General features: G+C 39.8%; 1 protein-coding gene across 5 annotated transcripts in view; it reads right to left on the bottom strand.

The window, feature by feature from the left end:
• FER (FER tyrosine kinase) overlaps positions 1–25,093 on the bottom strand; it is a 190,327-nt gene that overhangs the window by 27,459 nt on the left and 137,775 nt on the right. For all 5 annotated transcript variants that reach the window (XM_044446574.1, XM_044446576.1, XM_044446575.1 and 2 more), the window contains one exon: positions 17,153–17,276. In XM_044446574.1, the coding sequence (XP_044302509.1) occupies positions 17,153–17,276 (124 nt within the window). The remainder of the gene's footprint in view (positions 1–17,152; positions 17,277–25,093) is intronic.

The raw sequence follows: 25,093 nt of genomic DNA, 5'->3' as shown, positions 1-25,093 counted from the left end.
AATTGCAAAAGGCAGACGAGAAGCAAATGCAAAAAGTGGCATAAATAGGATCAGAAACCCAAATGCAACCTTTCAGCAACTATCACACAGAGACAAAAAGAACTATTATAATGGTCAGTGCAAAAAAATAAAAGAGAACAACAAATGAGGAAAAACAAAAGACCTCCTTCCAGAAGATAATAAAATAAAGAGAAACTGGGAACAATATATGGAAAAACTATAAAGAAGAGATTAAAGGATGACTCCTTTGGAGAGGAACCCTATGAGGAAGAGCTTGCAATATTAGACAGTGAAGAGAACACTGTTCTGAAAGCATCTGAACAGAATAAAGTACCGAAAATAGATTGTGTAATGACAGAACTATTTCAAGATGCAGAGACTGAATTGATCCAAATGGAAACTTGAGATCATAATGCAAATATATGTTGGCTACTGGTATACCAAAGAATTTCAGACGCACACTCTATGCTTTATAGACTATAGTAAAAACTACAGGTGGTTCTGAAAGAAATGCATGTGACTCAGCACTTGACTGTCCTGATATATAACCTGTATTGTGAACAAGTTATTATTAGGACACAAAGAGATAAAACAGAATGGTTTCCTATAGGCAATAATCTTTCTCTGTTCAATCTGTACATATCCTAAAGAAAGCAGGATTAGGAGCACAGGAAAGAGGCGTAAAAATCGGTGGAAGATAAAGAGTATTTATGCAGATGATACCATATTACTGACAGAAAGCAACAATAAATTGAAAGATACTTCCAAACATTGACCAGCCTTGCACAATACAATAACAAGCAAAAATGGCTTGCTGCCCATCCCTCTGCATGTTGGCTGATTCTCTTAATTAAACTTTCTGGGAGTGTGTTGTCATAATATCTGAACCTGGCGAGGGTCAGTGGCTGGGGTAATTAACACAGATCGCTTGGTGGCTTGTTAACCATCACAGCCACTCACTTTCACCAGGTTCTGATAACAATAAGCGTAATTATGGAAATCAGTTGGCACACATGGGAGTGGATAACAAACTGCTATAGTCATGGTATATGAGCTGACTCATGAGAATCTCCCTTCCAGCCCATCAAGTGACTAAAAATTTAATGTGAAAAGTTAGGCTAGCTGGATGTTACATCACACCCTTGATTTGAGAGGAGCCTAAAAACTCCACAGCCATCTGCTGGATCTAAAAACTGATTAGCAGGCACTGGAAGACTGGGACACTTTTTTACTATGGATGTAAAAGATATTGTGGAACACAGAGTTCCCATCAACAGTGACCACTTGACAAAGACAAGAAAGCTCAGTGACAAACAAGTTTAGTTTTACTGGAAAAAGAATTAGAGCAATTCCAATTTCGATGCACTAATCCTAGCCCTATTCCAAACAACAAGGAAATGCAAAAGAAGCTGGCACTGACCAGAATACACCATGGGATATCTGCATTTTTGCAAGCTGTAGTTAAACACATTTAAGGAAAACAAATGATCTTAAACATTCCTTGTTAATCTAGTAATTTGTTAACAAATGCCTTTCTTACAACATCTCAATACAAATTTATTAAAATGCTCAAATGAAGGTGTTTTGATTTCACAGTATAATGACAATGTTCTTTAATGTATTTTTAATCTAGATGATTATAATTTTTCCTAGAAGCCAAAATGCCTTTACCTTTGTTTTTACTGTAATGTCATGATTGATTATATGCCACCTTGGGAATTTTATACTGAAGGCAGTCTAAAAATTATATCAAGTAAATGAATAAATAGACACACTGCAATCTGCACTTCGGTCATGTTATAGTCAAGGAGTTTTGTACAAGAAAGATGGCATAGAGATATTGAACTGATAGGACAGCCAACTGGCATCTTACTGACCTACCTGGCTGTTATGTTTGAGGACTAACAGATTCCTCTTTTCTCTATTTAAGGGAGGAAACCATTTTCCCACTTTGTGCCATGTTCTCTCTTTTATCTAATGACTTTTGTGCATGTCTGCATACTAGGCAGTCAGAAAATTACTCCCATGCATTTATGAAAATGAACACACAAACACATTGCACTTAAACAAAATTCCAAATTAATTTGGGCATAGGTGGAAGCAGGATGACTAAGTGCTGTGTAGTTGACAGGAAAACTTCATAATGTAGGAAACAGGTGCTTAGCAACCCCGGCCTGTTCACCCAAAAGGAGGCAACCCCTCATATAGAAAGCTGGTTGCACTGGTTGGGGCAGCTGCCAGCCCCAGCTAGAAAAACCCAAGCGGCAGTAGCCATTTGGCTTGTTGTAGCAGCAGCCAGCAGCAGCTCATCTCCATCTGCTTATTGGAAGCCTTCTGTATGCCTGCTGCTCTACCTCCAGTCACCTCTTCGGAAGTCGTTTCCAATGCTGTGTATCTCACAGCAGCACTTGAGTGGGTGATGCATAAAAGAATGAGAAGAAGGAAATAAGGTGAGTGCCTGTGCATAAATCAGAATTAGAGGGGATTTGTGGTTGTGAAGAGACTATGCAATGGAGAAATGGTTTTTTGTATGCTTCCTTTACTAACTGATTGAATTTCCCAATGTAATTTTCTTCTATGAGCAGTCATGAAGGCTTTGTTTTGAATGAGGTCCACAGTACAGCATGGAAAGGAATGCCCAACTCTCTTCTCCTGTACTTTTCCTCCATTCAAATTGATCTCCCAGTGAGCGGCTACTAACAATTGAGGGGAAGACATAACCACTCATAATATGCTGTGATGTGACCAGATAGGTTGGGACTTGCTAATTAGAGGGCACAGAAAGCTAGTGGCAATACAATGCAATGGCTGCCCACGTCTCCATCTTCTTTGGTTTGGGCCATTCAATTGCCTAAGTGCATATGTTATATACATTTTTTCAGGATATGGAAACTAATCAGACAATGAAGGACTTAGGACAGCTATGTCATATGGGAAAAAGAATAAACCAAATAAAAGTATGAATTTGCTTCTCTAGAAATCATGTGAAGATGATTCTGCAGTTCTTTCACCTTAGTTCCTAACACTAATTTAACACATAATTTTAGAAATTGGCCAGTGTGAGGTAAAGTGAATAAGCAATTATTGGGAACGGCTACACTCAGTGGTAGAGTTCATATTTTGCATGCATAAATGCCCTGGTTTCAAATCGTAGGGCCTCCAAATAAAAGGATCTTTAATAGCTATATTGGGAAAGACCTTTGGTTGAAATCTCAGAGATCTGCAGATAGTATTTGGAAAAATTAACCAATGGTCAGGTTTATTATAAGGTAGCTACCTGCATACCATTACATTTCATGATTACATTGGTAAAAAAATATTTTAGAACTTTTATTGCATTCCAAGAAGATTTTTAAAGGCTAGAACAGATGTAAAAGCACAAATTCTACACCTGAGAGCTATAAAGAGTTGCACAGACAGTGGGAAAAAGTTAATGAATGCATTATAAAAACAGTCAATATGATGAAAGACCAAGTTCCAAATTATAAAGTCCTGCCTTAGTACAGAACATAAATGCATAGAGATTCTGGATATATATTAGCTGGACTAATCAAACAGAAGCAACAAAAGCAGTATTGAAAACCTGGGCAAAACATCTTGTTTTACAAAAATACATTTAACATGGACCAGTTAATAGCTGAGTGGTAGGGGGAATGTTACAAAAACAAGCCAATACTTTGCAGAAGAGATCATGGCTGGAATTTAACATGTTTCATTTTTCTAGCTACTAAATAGATATAATACCATTTTTCAGCTAAGCATCTATTTAACAAGGTGTTGCTTAATCAGTTAAAAATGTACCAAACTTCCTTAAAAATGTACCAATCTTCCAAGGAGTTTATAGCAGACAAAAGGTCTCCTGGGAACCATATACACATAGCCCTGTATACCTTATAGCCAGCAGAAGAATGCAGGCATGCACCTTCAGACAATCTCTGGATATAGGACTGAATCAATCACAAAAAGTATGTCCGAAGGGAAGAAAAGTGAACTATGGTACTCTGAAATAGAAAAGGAATGGTCTTTTCATAAGAAAAAGTGAAAGAGCATGTTGAGTTGACTTATGCCCCAGCCAATGGGAAAACTCTGCATAAGATGATCTCAGAGTACGCTCTGCTTCAGAGATGCGCAATTTGTGACCCTCCATGTGTTTTGGACATTAGCTATGTTGGCTAGGGGTGATGGGAGTGGTAGGCCAAAGCATATGGAAGACCATAAATTGCCCATTCTAACTATAGTGTATGAAGAAATGTATGGGAATGGTGTACCTATTTCTAAACATGCTCATCTTGCTGTTATGTGTATTGAACCTTATTCCCATTTTCTTTCAAATCTTTTGCCTGGCTTAATATACCATAGAACAGGGGTCCTCAAACTTTTTGAACAGGGGGCCAGTTGAAAGGTGCCAGTGATGGGCATGCTGTCAAGGCAGTGTGAGCGGGGGGGGGGGTGTGTGCACACATGTGTGCGCGTGCAGAAAGGCAGGGGCACGTGTGTGCAGAGATCCTTTTCTCCCAATGAGTCCAAAACTATCTCCTTGCGAGCAAGCCACCTCGGGACTTGCTCACAAGGAGATCATTTTGAACTTGCTCGGAGAAAAGGATCTCCTGGCAAGCAAGGAGATCCTTTTCTCAGAGAGAGTCCAAAACAATCTCCTCATAAGCAACCTCGGCGTGCGCGCATGTGTGGCGAGCTATGGCGGGCCGGATAAATGGGCGTGGCAGGCTGGAGCATGAGGGACGTAGTTTGAGGACCCACGCCACAGAATTTTGATATATCAATTTGTCTGACATCCTGTGGGCCTGATTCTGTATGGTAGCTTATTAAAAATGTTTGTCCTCAAGAGTCATAAGCTACCCCAGTGTGACTCTGGTCAGAACATGGAGTACTCTTTATGTAGATTATGGGAAAAACTTTAAGCTGTGATTAAAGAAATAAGTGTTTATTCAATATTTCTGGGCAAGAACATTTCACCAAAGCTGTGCCTCTCTGACCTGGGTTGACCAACGGACAAACCGGGACTGTGCCATCAAGTGGATCAGGCATGCCTGCCTCCTTGCACTCGAGAAGAGACCAAGGTAGGAGGTAAGAACCAGTGAGTCACAGGGGGTGGGGGTACCAGATGTACTCAGTGAAACTGCTTGACAATGGCATAGTGTCACTGAATAGATTAAGCACCACTGCCTCCTGCCTGAAAGGCTCCAGAAGATAGCAATCCACTGCCCTATCCTTGATTAATGTCACCAGGTGGATTGGACAGCTCTGCCACACCTGCTCTAGAGGCAGCAAGAGCTGGAGTGTCCAATCAGCTCCTTTATTCTCTCCATTGCACATCAGGTCAGGAACCTAGTTTGCATTGTGGGGTCAAAGAAGAAGTCTTTGTCCCCCTAGCATGGACAAGATTCTTGTGCAGAAGCACAAGTTCAACTTCCAACCTCCAATTTGCAGGGGAGTATCTGCTGCAAGGGGGCACCAGGCAGCCCTTGCACATAGTCCTAGCTAAGGCTGGAAGTTGAGCCTTTTGTGCTTCAGGGCACAAGGCATATTTGCACTATGGGGATTCTCAGACAGCTGCAGTGAGCTGAAATAAACCTGCAATTCTGGCTGTCACACTGAGGCCTGTTCCTCTTCACACTCTCTCCTAAAGGAACCAGAAGGAAGGAGTGAGTGAAGTACCCATGATGAGCCCGATCCTCTGTCAGGCCTATTGAGGATACTTCAGAAAACAACTAACACATTAGCCCTGATTTCCAGGGTAGTTGTTTGTAAAGAAGTATAATTGTGGCTACTATTCCAGAAAATTGTTTAAAAATGAATCAAAATTACTGATTATTCCAGAGTAGAATTATGAACTTGCCCATGCTTATCCTCTAAGGTCTTAAATACATAAATGTGGTCTACATAATAAGGTCAGTGGCTCACAGGGTTGGATCAATAGCAAGACTCCCATCACTAAAGTCTGGGAGCGTCAGGGCAGGCTTTGACAGTTAGACTTGTCTAAGCCAGCTTTCCAAAATGGGATTTTTGTACCTTTAGAAAGTATACATTCTTTCCAAAGGTACACAAATCCCATTCTGGACATCTTAGACAGGCTAGCTTGATACACTGCTATTCTCATATATGCAGGGGAGCAGCTACTTATGACAGATATTCATAATTCACATCAGAAAAATTGCAGCAAGATAGTGCTGGATTAAACATTAAGAACATTCCAACTACACATAAAATTCTTTATCAATGGAATAATTCTCTTAGCAAGACAAGTTTGACATTTGTCATTAGAGAAAAATGCACTCCAGGTTACCCTCTCCCAGAGCAAACTTTTGGGGAAAATGTTGCCTCTAACCTCATATACTTTCTAAGCAGCACAATTTTTGGTAAATATTTAGAAAAGGGTATGTTACTGTAAAGTAGAACAGCCATTATAGTCTAGACATCCTATTAGATGTCTGTGTACCAGAAATTGGCTGTCCATAAAGAAATTACTACATCCTTTCCTTGCAATCATAGTTCCTTATTATTCCCCACCTACTCGGTCACAACAGCAAGATGGGTCGCTTAATTTCTCTCTTGATAAAGCCAACATAAAATTATCAGCTTCTTTGAGGTCAATAACACTCTTATCTTAGCAGACTAATTGTTCAACAGGCAGAAATGAACATTTACTTTTATGTACCCAATTGATACTGTATCTTTTAACATAAGCAGTTTCATTCTGCATAATTCCAAATTGTCCTTTTTGTAGATTACTTTTTCATTATCACACTGTGCTGTGTGATGTAGCACGGTGAAAGCTCTGATGCAAACAAATGAATTTGAGATGGAGTGTGCAATGTATTCAAAAATCATACACAAGGCTATTATAAAACAGATGCTTTTTGTGAGTGCAAAAAGCACGCAGCTGCGCACTTGCGGGTGCCTGTTTCTGAACTGCAGCCATGAGAGGCTGAAGAGCAGCTACTCGTAGTGTGGAATGTGGAAATCAGGTGAGACCTCATAAATCAGAGAGCTTCTAAGGGCAGACAAGGCAGATGCAGAACTCTCAGTTACAGGCTGGTGGACATATGGGCATCCTGGATGCAAGGCAGGAGGACAGTCAGGAAACAGGGTGGTTTTTCTTCATTACAGAGATGAGCTGCCCAGACTGAAGAGTCAGGTCAAGGTCTGTGGGTTGACTGAGCAAACTGAAACTGCATCGGCAAGTTGTGCTGCCTGACAAACTACTGAGTCAGCCTGGGTACGCAAAAAGAAAAAAAAAGCCTGCAGCACCTGCTTCCACTGTACCAAGGGGAAACTAGTCCTTCCTTTTCTGGCAAAATGCTGTGCTGGCAGTGAAAACAAGGCTCAACACTCGTAAGATCTTCTACACAGTGTTAGGTTAGAGTAGGCAACTACTCCCACCCTTTCTAAGAAAGTATTGATGGGTAGATAGCTAGCCACGCTCTTCACCATTCATCATCCCGGCACCGGGGTTCTTGCAGTCATTTAAGAATAACTCTCCAAAACAAGCCCACCTTTTGAGGTCTTCATTTCCTTCAAGCATATTTGGTGGAAATTCTAAAATAAAATAATTTTGTACAGAGCAGTTTAAGCCATAAGAGGTGGTTCTTGGAAGGAAAGCTTTGCAGTTCCATCAACCCAACTGAATCAAGAAAGGCATTAAATAGAAAGATGTAGAAAATATAAAGGTAATTGGAGCAATCAAAGGGTTTATTTTCCTACAACATTACTACTAGCAGACAAACAACCACTATTCCTGGCTTAACATATCATCTTTGAAGGCCTGACCACAGAGATGGGAAACTCCCAAACTCTAATATAAGTGATTCTGACATTACTAGATAACATAGAAAGCAGCCTTAATTAATTATCTTTGAAATGTCAGACTGTAATCAGCTATCAATATATTACATATGAAAATATTTGATATAAACCAGAACTGCAGAGACACTGGATTAGAAACAGCATGTGTTACATTTTATATTCCCTTCCCACGAAGTATGTTTAATCTTGAGGAATTTACTGAGCTATGGATAGCCTTCATTTTCTGGTTACGTAATGCACAACTGTTGGTGTGAGCTTGAGTGGACTCCGGGGGATGGTGGAGGACAGGAAGGCCTAGAGGAATGTTGTCCATGGGGTCGCGATGGGTTGGACACGACTCCGCGACTAACAGCAACAACAATGCACAACCGGTCTATATGTTGAATTTCAATGATAGTACCATTTCAAGGACATAATTACCTTCTCTTCATAACTGTGGACAGCTTTGAAGTGATCAAACCATTGTGACAAAATGGCTTTGGACCAGGATACCTGAAGGAATGCCTACTCCCATATGTCCCTACTACACCACTAAGATTGGCTACAGAGGTCCTTCTCAGGGAACCATCCCCTAAAGAGGTGAGGGCAAACAGGAGAAGGGCCTTTTTGGTGGCTGCACCTCATTTATGGAATGTGCTCCCCAGAAAAGTACACTTGGTGACCTCATTGTTATCTTTCTGGCACCAGGAGAAGACTTTTTATTCACCAAACATTTTAAGAACAGCTGAACTAGTATTTTATATTGTTCAGAAATTTTAATGACTGTTTCTATCCATGCTATTCTTGAGATAATTTTACAGTTAGTGCACTGTATTTTTTGTATTTTACACTATGGATTTTTACTATATGGATGTTATGGTTGGTTCTTTTTATAGTTATACATTAATTTTGAACTGTACACTGCCAGGGAGCCCTGAAGAGTCAGTGGAGCAGTATATAAGTGTTATAGATATACTATATAAATAAATACAGCAATAGGCAAGTATTCAGAAACGCACACACACCCTGTTATGCTATCTCTTGGGCAAGAGAAGTGTAAGTCATGTTTACTTATATCCATTTTCCAGCATGAAGAATGTTGAGATACCAAGTGACCTATGTGCCTGCCTGTTCAGTCTGATGCCAACAGCTAATGTGCAACAGTTCTTATAGTGCTTTATCTTTATACCAAAATTGGACAACAGCCTTTCAAACAGAGGATGGTACTTTGGAAACTCTGAAAGAGTTGACTATCCTCTGTAAAAACAAACAAACAAACAAACAGGACAATAGGCCAACCTAGCAGCTTGGATAATCTTAGCTAGGTGATGTGCTGAATGATGTGCACTCTTTGAGATACAAGCACTAAGAAAAGCAGAACTGAGACATGGGATACATTTGTTAAAGTATATTATTATACAGACAGGCACATGTGTAAATAATTCTTAAATTCTAGGATCAATAAAGTAATCAGTATGTTTTTACTTCAATTTCATTTAGCAGATTAGTGTGCTGACACAAACATATTCTCAGAGAGGCTCTCTTGGAAGCTGTTGGAAAGAACATTATTGAGGAAAAATTGAAATGTTTTGTTATAAGAGGTATAAAACATAAAAATATATATTTGTTATTAATCTGGCATCCCACCTTTTCCTACACGAACTCATGGTGGCTTACACACATTCCTCATGATTCTTTTCATTTTATCCTTATAAGAACCCTGAGAGGTTTGCTAAATTGAGAGTCAGAGACTGGACAAAGTCAGTGCACGAGTTTTATGGTTGAATGGAGAGTAGAACTGGGGCCTAATGAATCCCAGTCTAATATTCTAACCACCATTGGCTCCCATTTAAAGTTGCTTCATAGGTTCTAAATGGCATCAAAACATTTTTCATTAAACAAGGGATGGACAAAAGTGAAGAAGGAACAAGAACATTCCCTCCACTTACTTCCAACAGACACCTAATACAATTAAATGCTGTTTACACTAGGCTGTGCAATATTACTATAATAATAAAAGAGGATCTGTGTCTGTCCGTGTATCTACTGGCATCACTAAACCAAGATAATGAAACTTAGGAAGCCTAAAACTTTTCAAACATACTAAGGTTACCTGAAGGATATGCGCTTTGCAATTATTTTGTTTTTAAAACACATTAATTTGAATTATTGTTAATGTGTCCATGGGGTTGAAATCTGCAATGACAGTTTCATCCCCAAGGATCAGATACCCCTAAGTTTGCAGTCCATATAGTTTGAAGCCAGGAGAGATTAAGTGGGTGAGGACACCCTCAGCACCCACTTCTGTCAGTGAGTCCACCTTTGCATCAACTGCTACTGATCCTTATTCTCCTCTCATTGCTACCACTTGCTTGCTGGATGGGCAGAGAGCCAGTAGTCAATGGCTTCTATTGCTTCTCCTTCTCCCTACCATTGTCATCTGGGCCAGAGTGAGAGGCAGGTGGATTAAAAATACAACAGACAGCAGTGTAAGTTCACTGCTTAAAATGAAAGTCCATTCACTAGTTATTTTATAAAACTGAAATATGTTCAAATTATTTGTGTTGGTTTTCAGAAATATTTATTTGTTTTGAGTATAATTTAAATTTCTGTAAAAACTTCAGTTGTTCTCTAAATAAGAAATTGCATTGTGCTTTTTAATCTGTTGAACATTAGTCCTACTGCTTATATTTCTTATTGCTATAAGCAACTCAGCAAAATAGACAATTGTGTAATCAAATACTGGCCAGATGCCATCAAAATTAAATTATATAAACTCTTGGTAAACTGGAACAAGGAAGCAATTAAATACTAGGTAGTCAACCTGATCCTTTGAACGTTGCTAGCCAGACTCCGTAAAACTTTACAATGAAACGGCCAAGAGCCCAAATGCATATACTACCAAAGTTAAATTTCATCTTTCACTCTAGTACCAGTGCAATCACAGTCAGTGGAACAAACATGCCACTGTCTCATGCTCTCTTTCTCACGGCCCCATCCCACTCTTGGCTCTGTAACTCATTATCCTATGGACAGGTCGTTATTTGTTATTTGTTTTTCGGAGCCAGGAGAAGACCTTTTTATTCAAACGTTATTTTAATTGTTAATATTATTTATTTATTTTATTCTTTGGCCAGGGCGACTTTATTTTGTTTTAGAGGATGTTATTTATTTATGTTTGTGAGCCGCCCCGAGGCTTTGGTGAATGGGGCGACATAGAAGTTCCCTAAATGAATAAATAATAAAATAAAGTAGTATGCAGAGAACTCGTATTGGACTGAAGACATCTAGGTTCAAATTCCTATTTAGCCATAAAACCATGTCTGGTTTCTCTGTAAATCTTATTAATCTTACCATCTTGCCTCAATAAAGTTCAAATACGAATGTTCTAGGTGTTCTGCTTTGAACTACATGAAAGTCAAACATGCAAATGTCTGTGAGGCTAGAAATGAATCCCTATGTAACTATGCATCTAAGTCTTTTGGGGTGTACCTGTGATGTATGCATTGAAAAATAGAAATTAACGGGTCAGAACTGAACAGAGGTTATCTTCCAAACAACTGTCAAATGTTGCTTTGGTTGCCATGTGCTGCAAAAGCCAAACTGAAAATACCGATTAATTCTAGCTTGTTTCCTTGTCAAACTGGGTCATTTATGTGTAGTACATTTTCAAGTGAATGCAACTTTAAAATAATTCAAGGGCTAATGAGGATTTTCAGACCAAAGAACCCTTTTAAGATATCAGAATGGAGATACTTTAAATTGTAAGTCTCAGATCAAGGCATTACTAGGGCAGAAAAAAAGAACAATTGACTTTAGAGCAGCAAACATCCAAACTGCAGAGATGCCCAAAAATAACATACCATGGGGATTTTTGGGTCTTGAAAAGGTTATAAACACCAATGGGCAGATTTACACCAAATTAAACTTAGAAGCACTGTTCAAGCAGAGATGCAAATCTGTCAGGAGAGCTTTTCGGGTACAATGTTTTCAGGAACCTGGATTCAAGAAACCACTGTTGCTCAGTGCCTGGTGACATAGCTGAGTGTGACAGAAAGAAGCCAAAGCGCAGGTTTTTAGGTCTACCTTGCAGGAATAAAAGGGGTGGATGGAATGGTGCTGTGCTGCTGGATGCAGCAAGTCTTACAAGCTGGAAATTTAGAATTGAGACATTGTTGTGGACTTGGGCTGGCTGCCGATTGACAGGAATGGGAGGGATTTTCTGCCATATTTGCTAATTGGTTTGAGTAACAGAGTCATGCACATGATTGCCACAAGTGGCTATGCATGGTTCCTCAGATCGGGAAAGGACTCTAACCTTTTAGGGCACAAGGACAGGAAACCATGCTCTGTAAAGTGAGATTGCTGAAGAGGCCTCAGGGTAGAAAACACTTAGACTAGCTTGGCCACTGGCGAGACGGCAATTGGAGGTGTACAGGAGCACAGTCTGACATGTGCTGGCTTCTTCTTAACAGGAAGGGGAGAGGCTCCCACCCAGTCGAACACTTAACTACGGAAGATTCCTGACAACAGGCTCTGTGCAGGCTCAACGCCCGTATGTGTGACGCACAGAAACCATGAAGAAGCAGTCTCCCTCAACAGCTGGATTACAATTTTGCCAACATATTGTTCAGCCCCTGTCTTGGTGGTATCACAGCATTTGGCTGCTTGTACAGCCAGCCATGCACATGCTAGTCCTGCTCTGTGTCTGTGTGGATACACAGACAGAGCTCTTTGTTCTACCCAGCTTCATCCTAGTTCTCCTCCACTTGAAGTAAACATCTTTAGACTGTAAAGGTGAGTGCCTTAATTGTTCAGGCAATCTTTTAGAAAGACAGTATCTTGCTTCTTAAGCAGAGCTGTGTAGTATTGAAAGCCCTGTGCTGAAAGTGTAAATTACTAGAAAGGCCTAAAGTAACCCTGCGTATCAGCTTAACAGATGTCTGTGTCTGCTTCTATCTGACAAAATCAGAGCAGCATCACCCTGCAGGATGGTGTCTGCTTTCAGTGGAAAAGACAAGTTCCATTCTGAAATAGCTTAAGATGGTACCTCTGAGGTGTGCCTGGTAAAACTGGGTAGCCAATTATTTGGGCATACTTGGACCACAACTGGAAACAGTGAGGTGAGAAGTGATATAACTAAATCGCTACTACCCCTTTGTCACTTACCTTGAAAGAAAAAATATGTTGCAACGCTGTGTTGGGAATGAAAGTATGTGAGTAGGAACAAAGAGTGCTAATTTAAAAAATAAAATAACAGATTTATGAAATCGAAGAGTCTAGACATAATGTCTCATAAAAGATTCCCTTCCATGAGCTGTGACATTTATAATAATGCAAAGCAAGTAAATCTTTTATCACACACCTAGAAACTGTATCCATCTCCTGTTCCTTGACCTTTAAAACATGATTATATATAGAAATATATCTTATTATTCAGGCCCATTTTAGTCTCCTTCTGAAAAACAGTTTGAACAAGAATAAAAGAAAATAATATGCTTAGGCAAGCATTCACCTTTACTTGAACTGTGTACTTGCCTTTATTCTAAGTATCATCCTAAAGGCAAAATGCAATGTAATTATTTTGTATATAAGTAATCATACCACATCAGTACCAATTATCTTGAAATATGGTGTCAGCCTACGATCTAAGACCTTGCCATGAATACAGAATGCATACCAAGTCCATTATTTATAAAAGGCATAAACAACCACCCTTTTAAAACAAACTAGTCTGAGGGGAAAGTTTATGTCTAATCAATTCAGTGTCGTTCTTTTCTCTGGCAGCCTGAACCGATGGATCTGCTTTAGCAGCCACAACTCAAAAGTGACCTTCCCCTGTAGCCATATAAATGGTGCTCAAGGATGACTGAGGTGCATACTGCCATACACTGGAAGGAGAGAAAAACTGAAGCTTACATTTAATTTTATAGAGGAACACTTCACAGTGAAAAGCAGGTGATAAAAAGAAACAGTCCAGCAGATTTTATGCCTTAAGTAGGTCAAGTAAAAGAAGAACTATTAAAGCTGGGAAGACGAGATAAGCAATTCCGTGAATTTTGACAAACATGGAGGCCAGCAGTAGATAGGGGTGGAACCAATGTGTCATGAGCAGAGTTTGGTTGATGCAAAAGGTGCTTCCTGCCCACTACAGCCCCCAGAAAGCTTCTTGCCAGCCCTCAACTGCAAATTTGGGAGGGCTGCAGAGGAGGAAGGAGAATCGATCTTCCCGCACAGCTGTTCCACTGGCTGAAGGGTTATTGGACATGCCATGAAATCAGGTCTGATCATGGCAGCACCAAGAGGACTGGGATTAAATCCAAGAGTTTGCTTCTACTTAAATGTAACGTCTCTGAATTCATTTTAACAATCTGACTTTGACAATATGAGAATTGTTAATAAAAACCACATTTCATTCTTTTTATATTATTGCACTTATTTTGGAGAATGAAGTATGATTTAATGATTCACATTGCTACATAATGCATGATGCAGAGTAAAACCTTCATAAAATGTATTTATGTACCAAACGTATTTTCATCCAGCCATAGATCTGCATTATGGCTTTCTGCATCCAAAGGGTTTTTAATGACTCAAATGGAAGATATGATAATAGCAAATCTGCCTGCTCATGTAATTTATATAAGAAATGATTTTCCATATTCAGGCGGGAAAGAAAGAGAAGGGGAAGACAAGGAAGAGAAAATTTCACTCCAGAGAATTAAAATTGCTCATTAATGATCAGATGCTATTCTGCTCCCTCACTGTCTTAAATGATGGGGAACTAAGCACTACTGGAACTGTATTAACAACAACAATAACCCACTCTGCATCAAGATATTTACATAAATAAGCAGAGAGGGAGAAAGTAAGAGCAAGGACAGGAGACTAAGTCATAGACTAAGCAAAATGCTTAACTTACTGAAAGGTAATACCAACTTATTTTCTCCAAAGTTATGTTGAACTGCACGCTAAAAATGAGTCGTGTTTGGCAACTTATAGATGCAGCTTTCCCCCGTGGCATAAAAAGCCTACAATACTACAAAGTCAATGTGAAAAATAACCATGGACCCATAACAAATGAAATGAAACAAGATAATATTCACCTGCCTATGACCCCTGGTGGAAGACACTATTGTGAAAGCAGCACTCTGTTTAATGCACTTCAAAGCACAGGAGACAGCTTGAAAACATATTAGCTCAAATAAAAAAAAATCCCAAGAGCACTGTGGATTCTTCCATGAACTCTGCTGCATGCCAGTTATGTCTTGAAGGCTTATGTGTGGGTTTGGATGCGCATTTAGAGGAAGTCTGCTAGTGAGAGAAACCTGGAGGCATTCTGCCTTTGGGGAAATTAAGCAAGCCAAACAACATGCTTGACATTACCTCTATGTTGGACAAATGTAAACAGGGTATCTAGGTAATCAGCACTCTAAAGAGATACCTTAACATGGATGCCTATTCCAATATTTCAGTCTTCAGCTATTCTGAAAGATTCAGAGTTGTCAGTGAACCTGAAGTTCTCAACTAAAAAGTTGTTGTGTTTTTTTAATAAAAAAAATCTTCAAAACTGCTCTTGGAGTGGATTATGCAGATGTATTTTCCACCTGTCAGCACTGATATTTTTTATACCATCACAAACAGTATGCTATCCAAACCCCTTGTAACTTGTTAAACTTTCTTCTTGTAGTGCCCCAAATGAGACTGATAAATGCACCAGCAGCTGCATGACCTAGGTACCCATAGTAGTTAATGCTCCTACATGAGCCTTTCACAGATTGCATTACAAAACATATCTCAAGGTTCAAGAGAACAGTGTAAAAGGAAGTGACTTCAGCAAAACTTTCATGCTTTTAAAAACATTTTCCAAAATGTCAGTTGCATCTATTTCAGGGAACATGAACACTCAGTTTCAAGTGTCTTCAGTCTAGATAAAAATGGCACAAACCAAACTAAGGAAGCATTATTTATTACTTCAGAAGGGGACACTTATTCCCATTACTAACTACTAATTCTTTATCAGGGTCATTTAAGCTGAGTCAAAGTTAGGAGCATCTTAAACAGTTTCCTAAAGATGTTCTTTATACTTTAGTATTTCTGCATGTACAGATGTGTTGGAGTGGCTTTTTGCCTATAAAATTCTTTGATGTAAGTACACACAGAGAATGAAGATTTATTGTTTTAAACTAACAATTGTTTTCAACAACATGGCAAGCTTCAATTTACAAAACCTGGAAGCTTCCAAACATGATACACCCACGGAGGAGGAGGAATGGGAAAGGGGAGTGTGTCTGGGGCTCATGGGGGCTCATTCCGGCAAGCCATGCTGAACCAGGGTTTAGTATAGCTTTCGGATGTGCACCATTCAGATGTGCAAGACTGCAACTTCCAAGATTGCCAGCCAGCATGATCATTGGCCATACTATATGGGAATGTTAGAAACTCTTTGCCAACACCCTTGGAGGTCACCAGATTGGGAAGGAAGGGGTGCAAAACCTCAGGTGCAGGTCAAATCCAGCCTGCCTGGGGTAACAATCTGGTCTCCTGGGGATTCCCCACATTCCCTGGCCTCACACTTTCCCCTGACTAGTGATCTTCTGGTGGTTTCCTAGCTTTTGTGCTTTTCTCCCCATTCTAAATGGTTCCAATGCCTCTCTGAGTCTTAGTTACCGGCAGTCTTAATTACTCCAGTCTTAGTTACTGGCAGTGAGAACGTAAAGCTAACATATGTAGGCAGTTTCGTTCTGCACCTCTGCCTTTGCCCCTGCCCTCTTTTGCCTTCAGCCTTACCACTCTGCAATATAGAACCCAGAGCTTCTCCAAAGCAGTTCAGTCCTGTGGTTCAATGCCCTATACTAAATCATGGTTTAGTGTGATACACTAATATGGCCTTATTCTAATACAGCTGAGTAACAGTAACCTATGGAATGCACCCCCCAGAGAGGTCCGCCTGGCGCTGTTGTTATTTGTTTTTTGGCACCAGGCCAAGACCTTTTTATTTAAACAATATTTTAACTGTTACTTGCTGTTTTTATTTATTGGCTTTTATAGCTCTGCTGAGATGTATCCGGATTTTTAAAGTTTGTTCAACATTTGTTTATTTGCTTTGTAAGCCGCCCCAAGGCTTGTTGCAAAGGGGGCGGCATAAAAATGCTTTAAATAAATAAATGAATGAATGAATGAATGAATGAAGCAAACCATGATGGCTGTTAAAGATACTGTTTTGAAAATGATATACAGCTGGGGTTACTTTTCAACTGTTCGCTTATTTTGCATTTTCAGTATCATCCACTTGTCTAGATGCTCAGGTAATCAAATCTGTAGTGCAGAAAATCTGAACTGATCTTACCTGTGTATACAGTTTTTGGATTCAAGATAGGCCATCCCAGCAGCAACGTCTAATGAAAATTTCACTAACTGTTTGGTTTTCAGCTCATCCTTTTTCTTTCTTAAAAAGGAGAGGAAATCACCTCCTAGAAAAAGAAACAGATGGACAATGAGACATGACAGGGATGATATTTCCATTTATCTCTCATTAGGGATGCCTCACTGAACAGAAGGTATTGCACTTTCAGCTGTGCTTTCAACCAATTTGTTTGAGTCAAGCATAACAAGCAAATGCAAAGATTGTATTCTCACCAGATATACAGCTTTTTGAACTACCATGGTTATTTGATTTGCCACAAGGTGAAGATGGCACACTGCATCGCAGGAGCATATTTGTTTAGCTTGAGGCGTCTCCAAACTTTCTGCTTTATGGGCACATTTAGAAGGTAGCGTGTGTAATGGGCAATCTCACAAAATGGCTGCGCTGAAGGCATGACCAGTCACAAATATTCATTTCCCAGAAGGCAAACTGGGAAGGCTAAAAAAAGGCTCTTGGCCTATAACCTAAATGCAAGTTAGAGATGAGCAGGATGCAAAAGCACCCTTTTGAATCCAGCTAGAAATGGAGCTCTTTAAACTCCAAGTTTAAAAAAAGTAAGTTATGGAGCCTGGTGAGTGCCAAGAGAGGTACCTGCAGGCATACCAGCTTGGCAAGCCCAGATTTAAGAGAATGCTACAGCTCACACCTTTGATGCATAAATGCATAAATATGGTTTGAAAGAGTGTGCTGATTGCAAGATGTGATGAAAAGTAGACAAGACAGATACTTAGACTGCTTGAAAACAACAAAGGTAACAACAGTTGTGGAGTCTGTGTGAAGAGGTTTTAATTATACCTAACAAGTAGGAAGCAAAGGAGCACAGAAAGCTGCATTGTACAGTGTTAGGCCATTGGTCCCTCTATTTTGGTACTGTGTATTCTGTGGCAGAGGCTGACTCCAGACTTTCAGATAGGAGTCTTTCCCAAATCTATACTGGAGATACTACAGACTGAACCTGTCTCTGTTTTACTATAATATTGTTATGTTCCCTACTAGTGAACTATGAGCCTTTTCTTTTGGTCAGCATGCAAAGATCTACACAAATAGTTTCCTTTGCCCAGGTGGGCTTTGTTTCTTGAATTGCAGTTCCACCAGACCTCAGGGGAAATAAACTTGCAAATGAGGTATTCAAATGCAGTTTGTGAAATGTAGGGGAGAGAGAGGGAATTTTGTTCTAAGAAAAAGATTTCTGTGAGCATGCCAGAACCCTTGAATGTCTCTAAACTCACATTTTGGGGCCCATCCTGGTTGCACTTTTATTCACCACTTTATCAGGGCTCAGTAAGAAGACAGTAATGAGTCTAATGCAATCTTACTGCTATAATTTTATCTTAATGAATTTATCTCTGGAATTCAATGTTCTGATGATTAAAGTCCTAAAAAACTTGAGCTTAAGGTATCTTGGGGCAGTCTCTTCTGGTACCAGCCTGCCAATGGCTTCAGATCTTGGGGATAAGCCCTTCTCTGTGTCTGGCTATGGAGACAAGAATAAAGGCCTTCTCAGCAATTGTACCCTAACAATGGAATTATTTGCCTGATGAGATCCAGTTGGTCACCTTTCTTGTCATGTTTCTCCAGATGGTATATATGCCTGTATCTATATGTTCTGACATCCTGTCCAATGTCTGTGCCATCTGCCTGATCTGTCTCCGTTTTACCATACTATTTTTGTTTTTATGGTGTGTTACCAATTTTACTGCATAATTGAACTTAAGCATTATGAGCAACCCTGAGTAGGGTGTAAGCATTTCAAGGGTTGAATATAAATCCATAAACAAACAAATGACAGGCAGTCACAAAAATAACAGTATAGACTTTCATGTCTCAGAATATACAGACTGTTTGCAATTCTTTCCCAGCTATCATTCTATTCCATGCTTCATTAATTTCACTGTGCATCTTTACCAAGAAATACTGACTACGTTCATTTAAAGTGATACAGTCCCATTTCCAGGCTACATTTTTGTCTGTGTGTTGTTGTTGTTTTTCTATACCATGACTAGTATGTGATTATTAACAGCATACTCAATCTCCTTCTAACTATAGCCTTCAGATAAACTGGCTTTTTTATTTAAAAAAAAAAAGGATTAGCATTTTAATTACTAACTCCTGAGCTTTTTACCAAGTCTTCCAAGGTTCTGGGCTTTAGACAGAAAGACTCAGGAGGCGATAACTTAATTCTGTTCTTTACTTAAAGCTTTCTAGAAAATGAACCAGCCTGATTAACCCTTTAGTTGTGTCTCTGATCAGGTTCACATGTTTGGCATTTGGAAGCATAGCTTAAATAAACCAGGGTGGCTTGTGGTGCATGCTGGCCACCATTGTGAATATTGAAGCTGCAGTGGGTGCAGCTTATTGTGTCACACGCAAACCCACACAGAGTGGTTTGTTACCATGACTAGCCAATCACCCAGAATCCATGGGCTGTTCTTAGCTTCTGGCGTGGCTTTCACCCATGATAACAAGCCATCCTACTTGGATTTGCACAACATGATAAGCCACAGTAACCACACAGCACAGCTGAATATTTACAGTGGTGGTTGTCATATGTCACAAGCCATTTAAACTACTTTGCTGACTACTGATTATATGAACCAGCCCACTGCCTTCTGGATATACCATGGCATCCAGTTTCATACTCTGGTCATAGTGTTATATCACAATTCCCAATTTACCAGGATCTTAGTGCATTTGGTGTTTCATAAAAATCCAAAAGTAGGTGAATAAGATTCAGTCTATCATTAGTCACTTAAAATAATCTATTTTTTCAAAAGACTTGTACATAGCCATGAGTGCCTAATTATGATGTGCCTACACAAAAATGATGTGAAAATAACTGTTTTATAGCTGCATAAATTACATTTACATAAAGCTTTCATGCTTGCATAGCCATACATTCCATATGTATTACCCAAGGTGGCTTACAACAGTTAAAACCACAATATTAAAATAGCAGCAACAACAAGACAGAATGAAGACAAACACAATTATAAAGGATTTTAGGACCACGGATACATAGGCAATTGGCACTTGCTATTCTTTGATAGCAAAAGTCTAAGAAAGTAGTCCTCACCTATTCACATCTTGTACTATGTTCAGTGGCCACACTAGGACCTGTGAAATTATACAGTATGACAACACTTGGGAGATTTTTTGTTAATAAACACTGTTATGCCCTTCGCACATCTGAATGGTGAGAACTATGTTGGATCCAGAAACTGTTGAAAATGCTTGTGTCTGCAGAAAAAAGAGAGAAGCTGTTTCTGTCTGCTCCCCCTCCCTCTGCAGCCCCTAAGTCCCCACTGTTCCAGAAGGTCTCCTAACCTCCCAGAGATTTTTAGGGGACATATAGGACTGCAAGGGGAGAATGAGAAAATATCATTTCCCCACACCTTCAGCAAGTGCAATAGCTCTGCTGAATCAAAAGCCTCCCACTGACAAAGCAGCCCTTCTATCCATATAAGGCTGAAGAACAGTGGAGTATTATGATACCTTTGTAATAACTGCTTTACAAGTACACACTTCAGAGGAGAGAATGGAGCCTGCATCAGATTCCTTGAGAACTGTATGTACAACACCCTCACCAGGATATACCTTAATTTTAGCTAACTCTAGCAAGAAATACTCATTTTTATGTTTAATTTTAATTAAAATCAAATGGAAATTTCTTTTTTACTGCTTTTGACTCTTCTCTTCCTTTATGGGGTGGGATTTCACCTTCTCCAAACTCTGACTGATATTTCCATTGCAAAAGCTGGAGAGAGATTGTCAGCTATTTGGAGACATCTCTAGGCAATGGCTCTGACAAAACATCAATTAGTCATCTTGGGCTATGAGCTAAGTAATACATGATTGACCAGCAGCCATAACACATTTGATTAGATATACAGTCTTCACTGATCCCCATCTCTTCCAAAGACAACAACTATAGAGCGACAGTCCACTTTGTTTGAAGAGCCATCCAAACCAAATTTGGTTCTTACTCTACTTTAACTTATTCCTCAAAGATAAAGAATAACTTACAGTAGGGCTGCTGATTTTGCCATAAACAATTAGCATTAAAAAGCAGGTTAACTAGACACAGAAGTCAATGACCCATTTCATATGATCACTTGTTTAAGCCACAGCGCAGGCTAGGACCCATCTGCTTAATTACTTGCCCTGGTCCTGCTTGTTGTGCCATCCAGGCAGTGTGGCTTGTTGGAGGATGAAGCAACTCTCAAATAATCTACAATACATTGCTGGGTTTTTGAATGTTGTTTCCCTGTGAACAAGCCATCTTGGCCTGGTGGGTAATTAGACAAATTAGACACATGGGACATGCTGGCATGTGCCATGGCTAAAACAAGCCACCACAACTTGTTTAAGCCACAGTAAACATGGGAACTAGGCCACAATATTCTCTTCGACATTGAGCTGTATTGCACTTCTGCTAAATCATAGTCATTATTTCTAAATGTATGCATTATTTCTAAATGCACACACACAAATACAAACTTTATGCAAAATGTGATCCACTTTTGTGGTGCATAGGTGGCCATCCTAAAAGTAACATTCCACTTGTGATTAAACTATTGCGCAAAAGTATAGTGCAGTGGTGGCGAATCTATGGCATGCGTGCCACAGCGGACACACAGAGCCTTCTATGTCGGCACGCAAGCCAAGTCATCCCAGCATCACCCAGCAGCCGAGCATCAGATAAAAGCACACATAGGGGCCATGGGTATGCTTGGAAAGGAGTAGTGGCACCAGGTGATGATGTTATAAGCTTGGACTGGCTGTGAGTTGTTTTTCTAAACTAAAAACTCAATTGTTGGGTTTTATTGCAGTGTTGGCACTTTGTGATAAATAAGTCGATTTTGGGTTGCAGTTTGGGCACTCGGTCTCTAAAAGGTTCGCCATCACTTGTATAGTGTACGAAGAGTGATATAGCTGGCAATTTTGCACACTTTGTCAACTATTGGACAAAAAACAAATCTTCATGCTTATGAACAGCAGTGTAGCAGTAAATTTTGAAATACAGATGCTTGTCTTCAGAATACCCACTGTTACACTTCTAAGGAGAGTCCAAAAATGCAGGCAATACTAATTCATAGCAACAAACCAGTTCTATCAGCTTTCATTTCCACCAGGAACATTTTTGTAAAACTCATGGGTCTTAATTTGACCATTCAAAACCAGTCCACCTGAAAAAGATTTTGAATTACAACTAGGATAGCTCGCAACAATATTCTGTTTCTGAAAAAAAAAAAAAATCACTATATCCCCAGTTACTGTATGGATTCCTGCTAAGCTTGGAAAGAACAGAGCAGCCAGAGAGTGGTAGGGACAGAAGGTGACATTACATTCCCTATTCCCTACCCAACAAAAAGCTCTAGTGTTTCACCCCTGCAAGCCCTGCTTATCAAAGGCATGCCCACAGGGCCAACCAACTGCAATTACCATGTATAACTTAAAGATACCTTACTCTGGTGGTGAGATTTAAGCCTAGCTGTCAACACAATTTGGGCTACTTAAGTTGTCACACTACAAAGGAAAGTGACAACACATCAGCCTTGTGAAGTTTTACTTTGGGTAAACCTAAGAAATCACACTCAGTTTGGATTAAAGTGTAAGAGAAAAAAGTGCATTGGGGAAAAAACAAAGAGCCAGTTTTCAGAATCAGAAAAACAGTATCTATCTATACAAAACTAAACAGTGTGGAGACAGAAAATCCTCCTGCAATGCTCTTTTCAGAAAAAGGCTTTTGGTACTCATGAAAATTTTAGCAGACTAGAATGGATCAGAAATATTGCAGGTACTGCAACTGTGCTTTGTTTTTTCATTTACCATGATTTCACATTTGCATTTAAAATGGTTGCCGATTGTTACTCAGGTGTCTCAGTAACTGAGTGAAATGGTTGGAGATGAGCAACCTTTAACAGGGCAGAGAATGCCAAGAAGACTATGCAGTTACAGCTTGCTACTTATCGGATTGACACCACCAAACATCCCGAAATTAAAGCTTATCAGAAATGATGCAAGTGCTATTGAGGAGGAGATGGAAAGCTGCTTGGCACTTTGTTCCCTAAGGGAGAAAGAGGGCTCTAGAGAGCTTTTGAAAAGCCTCCAGTGGGAAGTGGATATTTAAAGGGAGCACTGAGTCCTTCTAATTACGGAAGCCACTTTTAAGTCCTGCAGAGCTTTGAAAGGATGGAAGCCAGAACAGATCTGGCTACTCCACTGAACACCATTCTTCAAACAGACAGAAAAGAATTTAAAAGTACAAGACTGTAAAGGGTAACATATATAATAGGAGTGGACAAACTGAGACTTGGGAGCTGCATGAAGCTTTTTGAGCTGATTTTGCAGCTCGCTGCTCATTCCTGTGGCCACCCATGGCTGCCTGCTTGCCCCCCCCCCCCAGCTGCCTGTAAGTGCCTGCTTGCTGTGCACCACCCACTGCCGCCACCCATAGGCAACCACTTGTGTCTCTCAAACATCTGACATTTACCCTATGTGGCTCTTCTGTTGAACCAGTCTGGCCACCCCTGATAAATAAGGTAACAAATTCTAGCTATGTGGTGAATCATCCATGTTTTCATGGTTTCACTATAGCAGGAGCAAAAACAAAAACATGGCTATAGAAGGTATTTGAGTGCTTATAACAGTCACACCAAGAAGAAATAATGAGAGAGAAGCCAAAGCCAGATCCAAATTCCATTAAAACGTATGTGCTCCCACCTACTGATGAAAGGTAACTGCATCGGTGTTATTTTATCTGTAAAGACTCTTGGTCAGAAACAACTATTGTATTTGTTCAGTACAACAGCTAGCATATTTGAGGATAGACCCCCACCCCCAAAAAAGCCAGAATCAAATATGAATCCTGTTACCTTCAACTTTTCTCCAATTCCTTTAGAAAAGTGTAGATTATAATTTATGGGAGCTCACCCTGTTGTGCAGATTTGAACCGGCAACCTTTCGATCAACCAGCCCAGCAGCACAGCGGTTTAAACCATTGTGAGACAGGTGTTTTACCCAGAATACATGACTTACTTTTTAAAAAATGCCTGCTTTTATAAAGGATGGGGTTTTTTAAAGTGAGCTCTAACACAGAAGCTCAGCACAACCCCCATCTCCTGCAAGAATGGACAATCAAAGAAAACTACATTTATTGGAAAAGATGTGCCAGTCTTGAGGGGTTGAATCTTATGATTTAAAGTGGAATATTGGGTTTTAATTAAAACAGAACACTATTTTGCAACCGATGCCAGGCTTAAATAGGATAAATCTAAGGGAAGTCAGGGATGAGAAGCCTTGTTAAAAGGCCTTCAAATCACCAGGAATATCAGAACTGGTATGATTTTTCTATAAAAGAGACAAACTGATTTAATGGCAAGGAAGTAGAGTATAGTCTACTGTTTTACTGTTCAAATAAGTTAACAAAACAAAACCCCAAATAAAAAATGACATTTTAACAGCATTCATTTATTACCAAAAGCTGTATCATTCATGGAGATGCCCCATTAAAATGTTTTAACAGCCATTCTAAAAGGTGCAGAGATGGGTATAGCAAGGCCATATTAGGCAAACCATGACACAGTGTGCTCCACACTCCCAACCAGTGCTGGATTTGTGCTTTTAGGATCCCTTGGATGAGACACCCTCAATGGCTCTCCTTCTCTCTAGAGCCTAGGTTCTCACCACCATTGTAGCTAGCTGGCAGTGCCCCTCATCCTCGGATGATCTTCCTCACTTGACAGAAAGAATGCTGGGGGCAAGCAAGCAGTGCAGTGCGCTGCTGCTTTTTGTCCCCATCACTGTGGTTTGAATCAGAGCAAGAGGGAGAAGAACAAGAGAATATAAGAGAAGGAATACTGT

Source organism: Varanus komodoensis, unplaced genomic scaffold (genome assembly GCF_004798865.1).
Source record: "Varanus komodoensis strain SLA01 unplaced genomic scaffold, ASM479886v1 scaffold5, whole genome shotgun sequence".
Classification (NCBI taxonomy): domain Eukaryota; kingdom Metazoa; phylum Chordata; class Lepidosauria; order Squamata; family Varanidae; genus Varanus; species Varanus komodoensis.
Note: the sequence above shows the minus strand (reverse complement) of the source record. Positions and strands in the feature narration are given on the sequence as shown.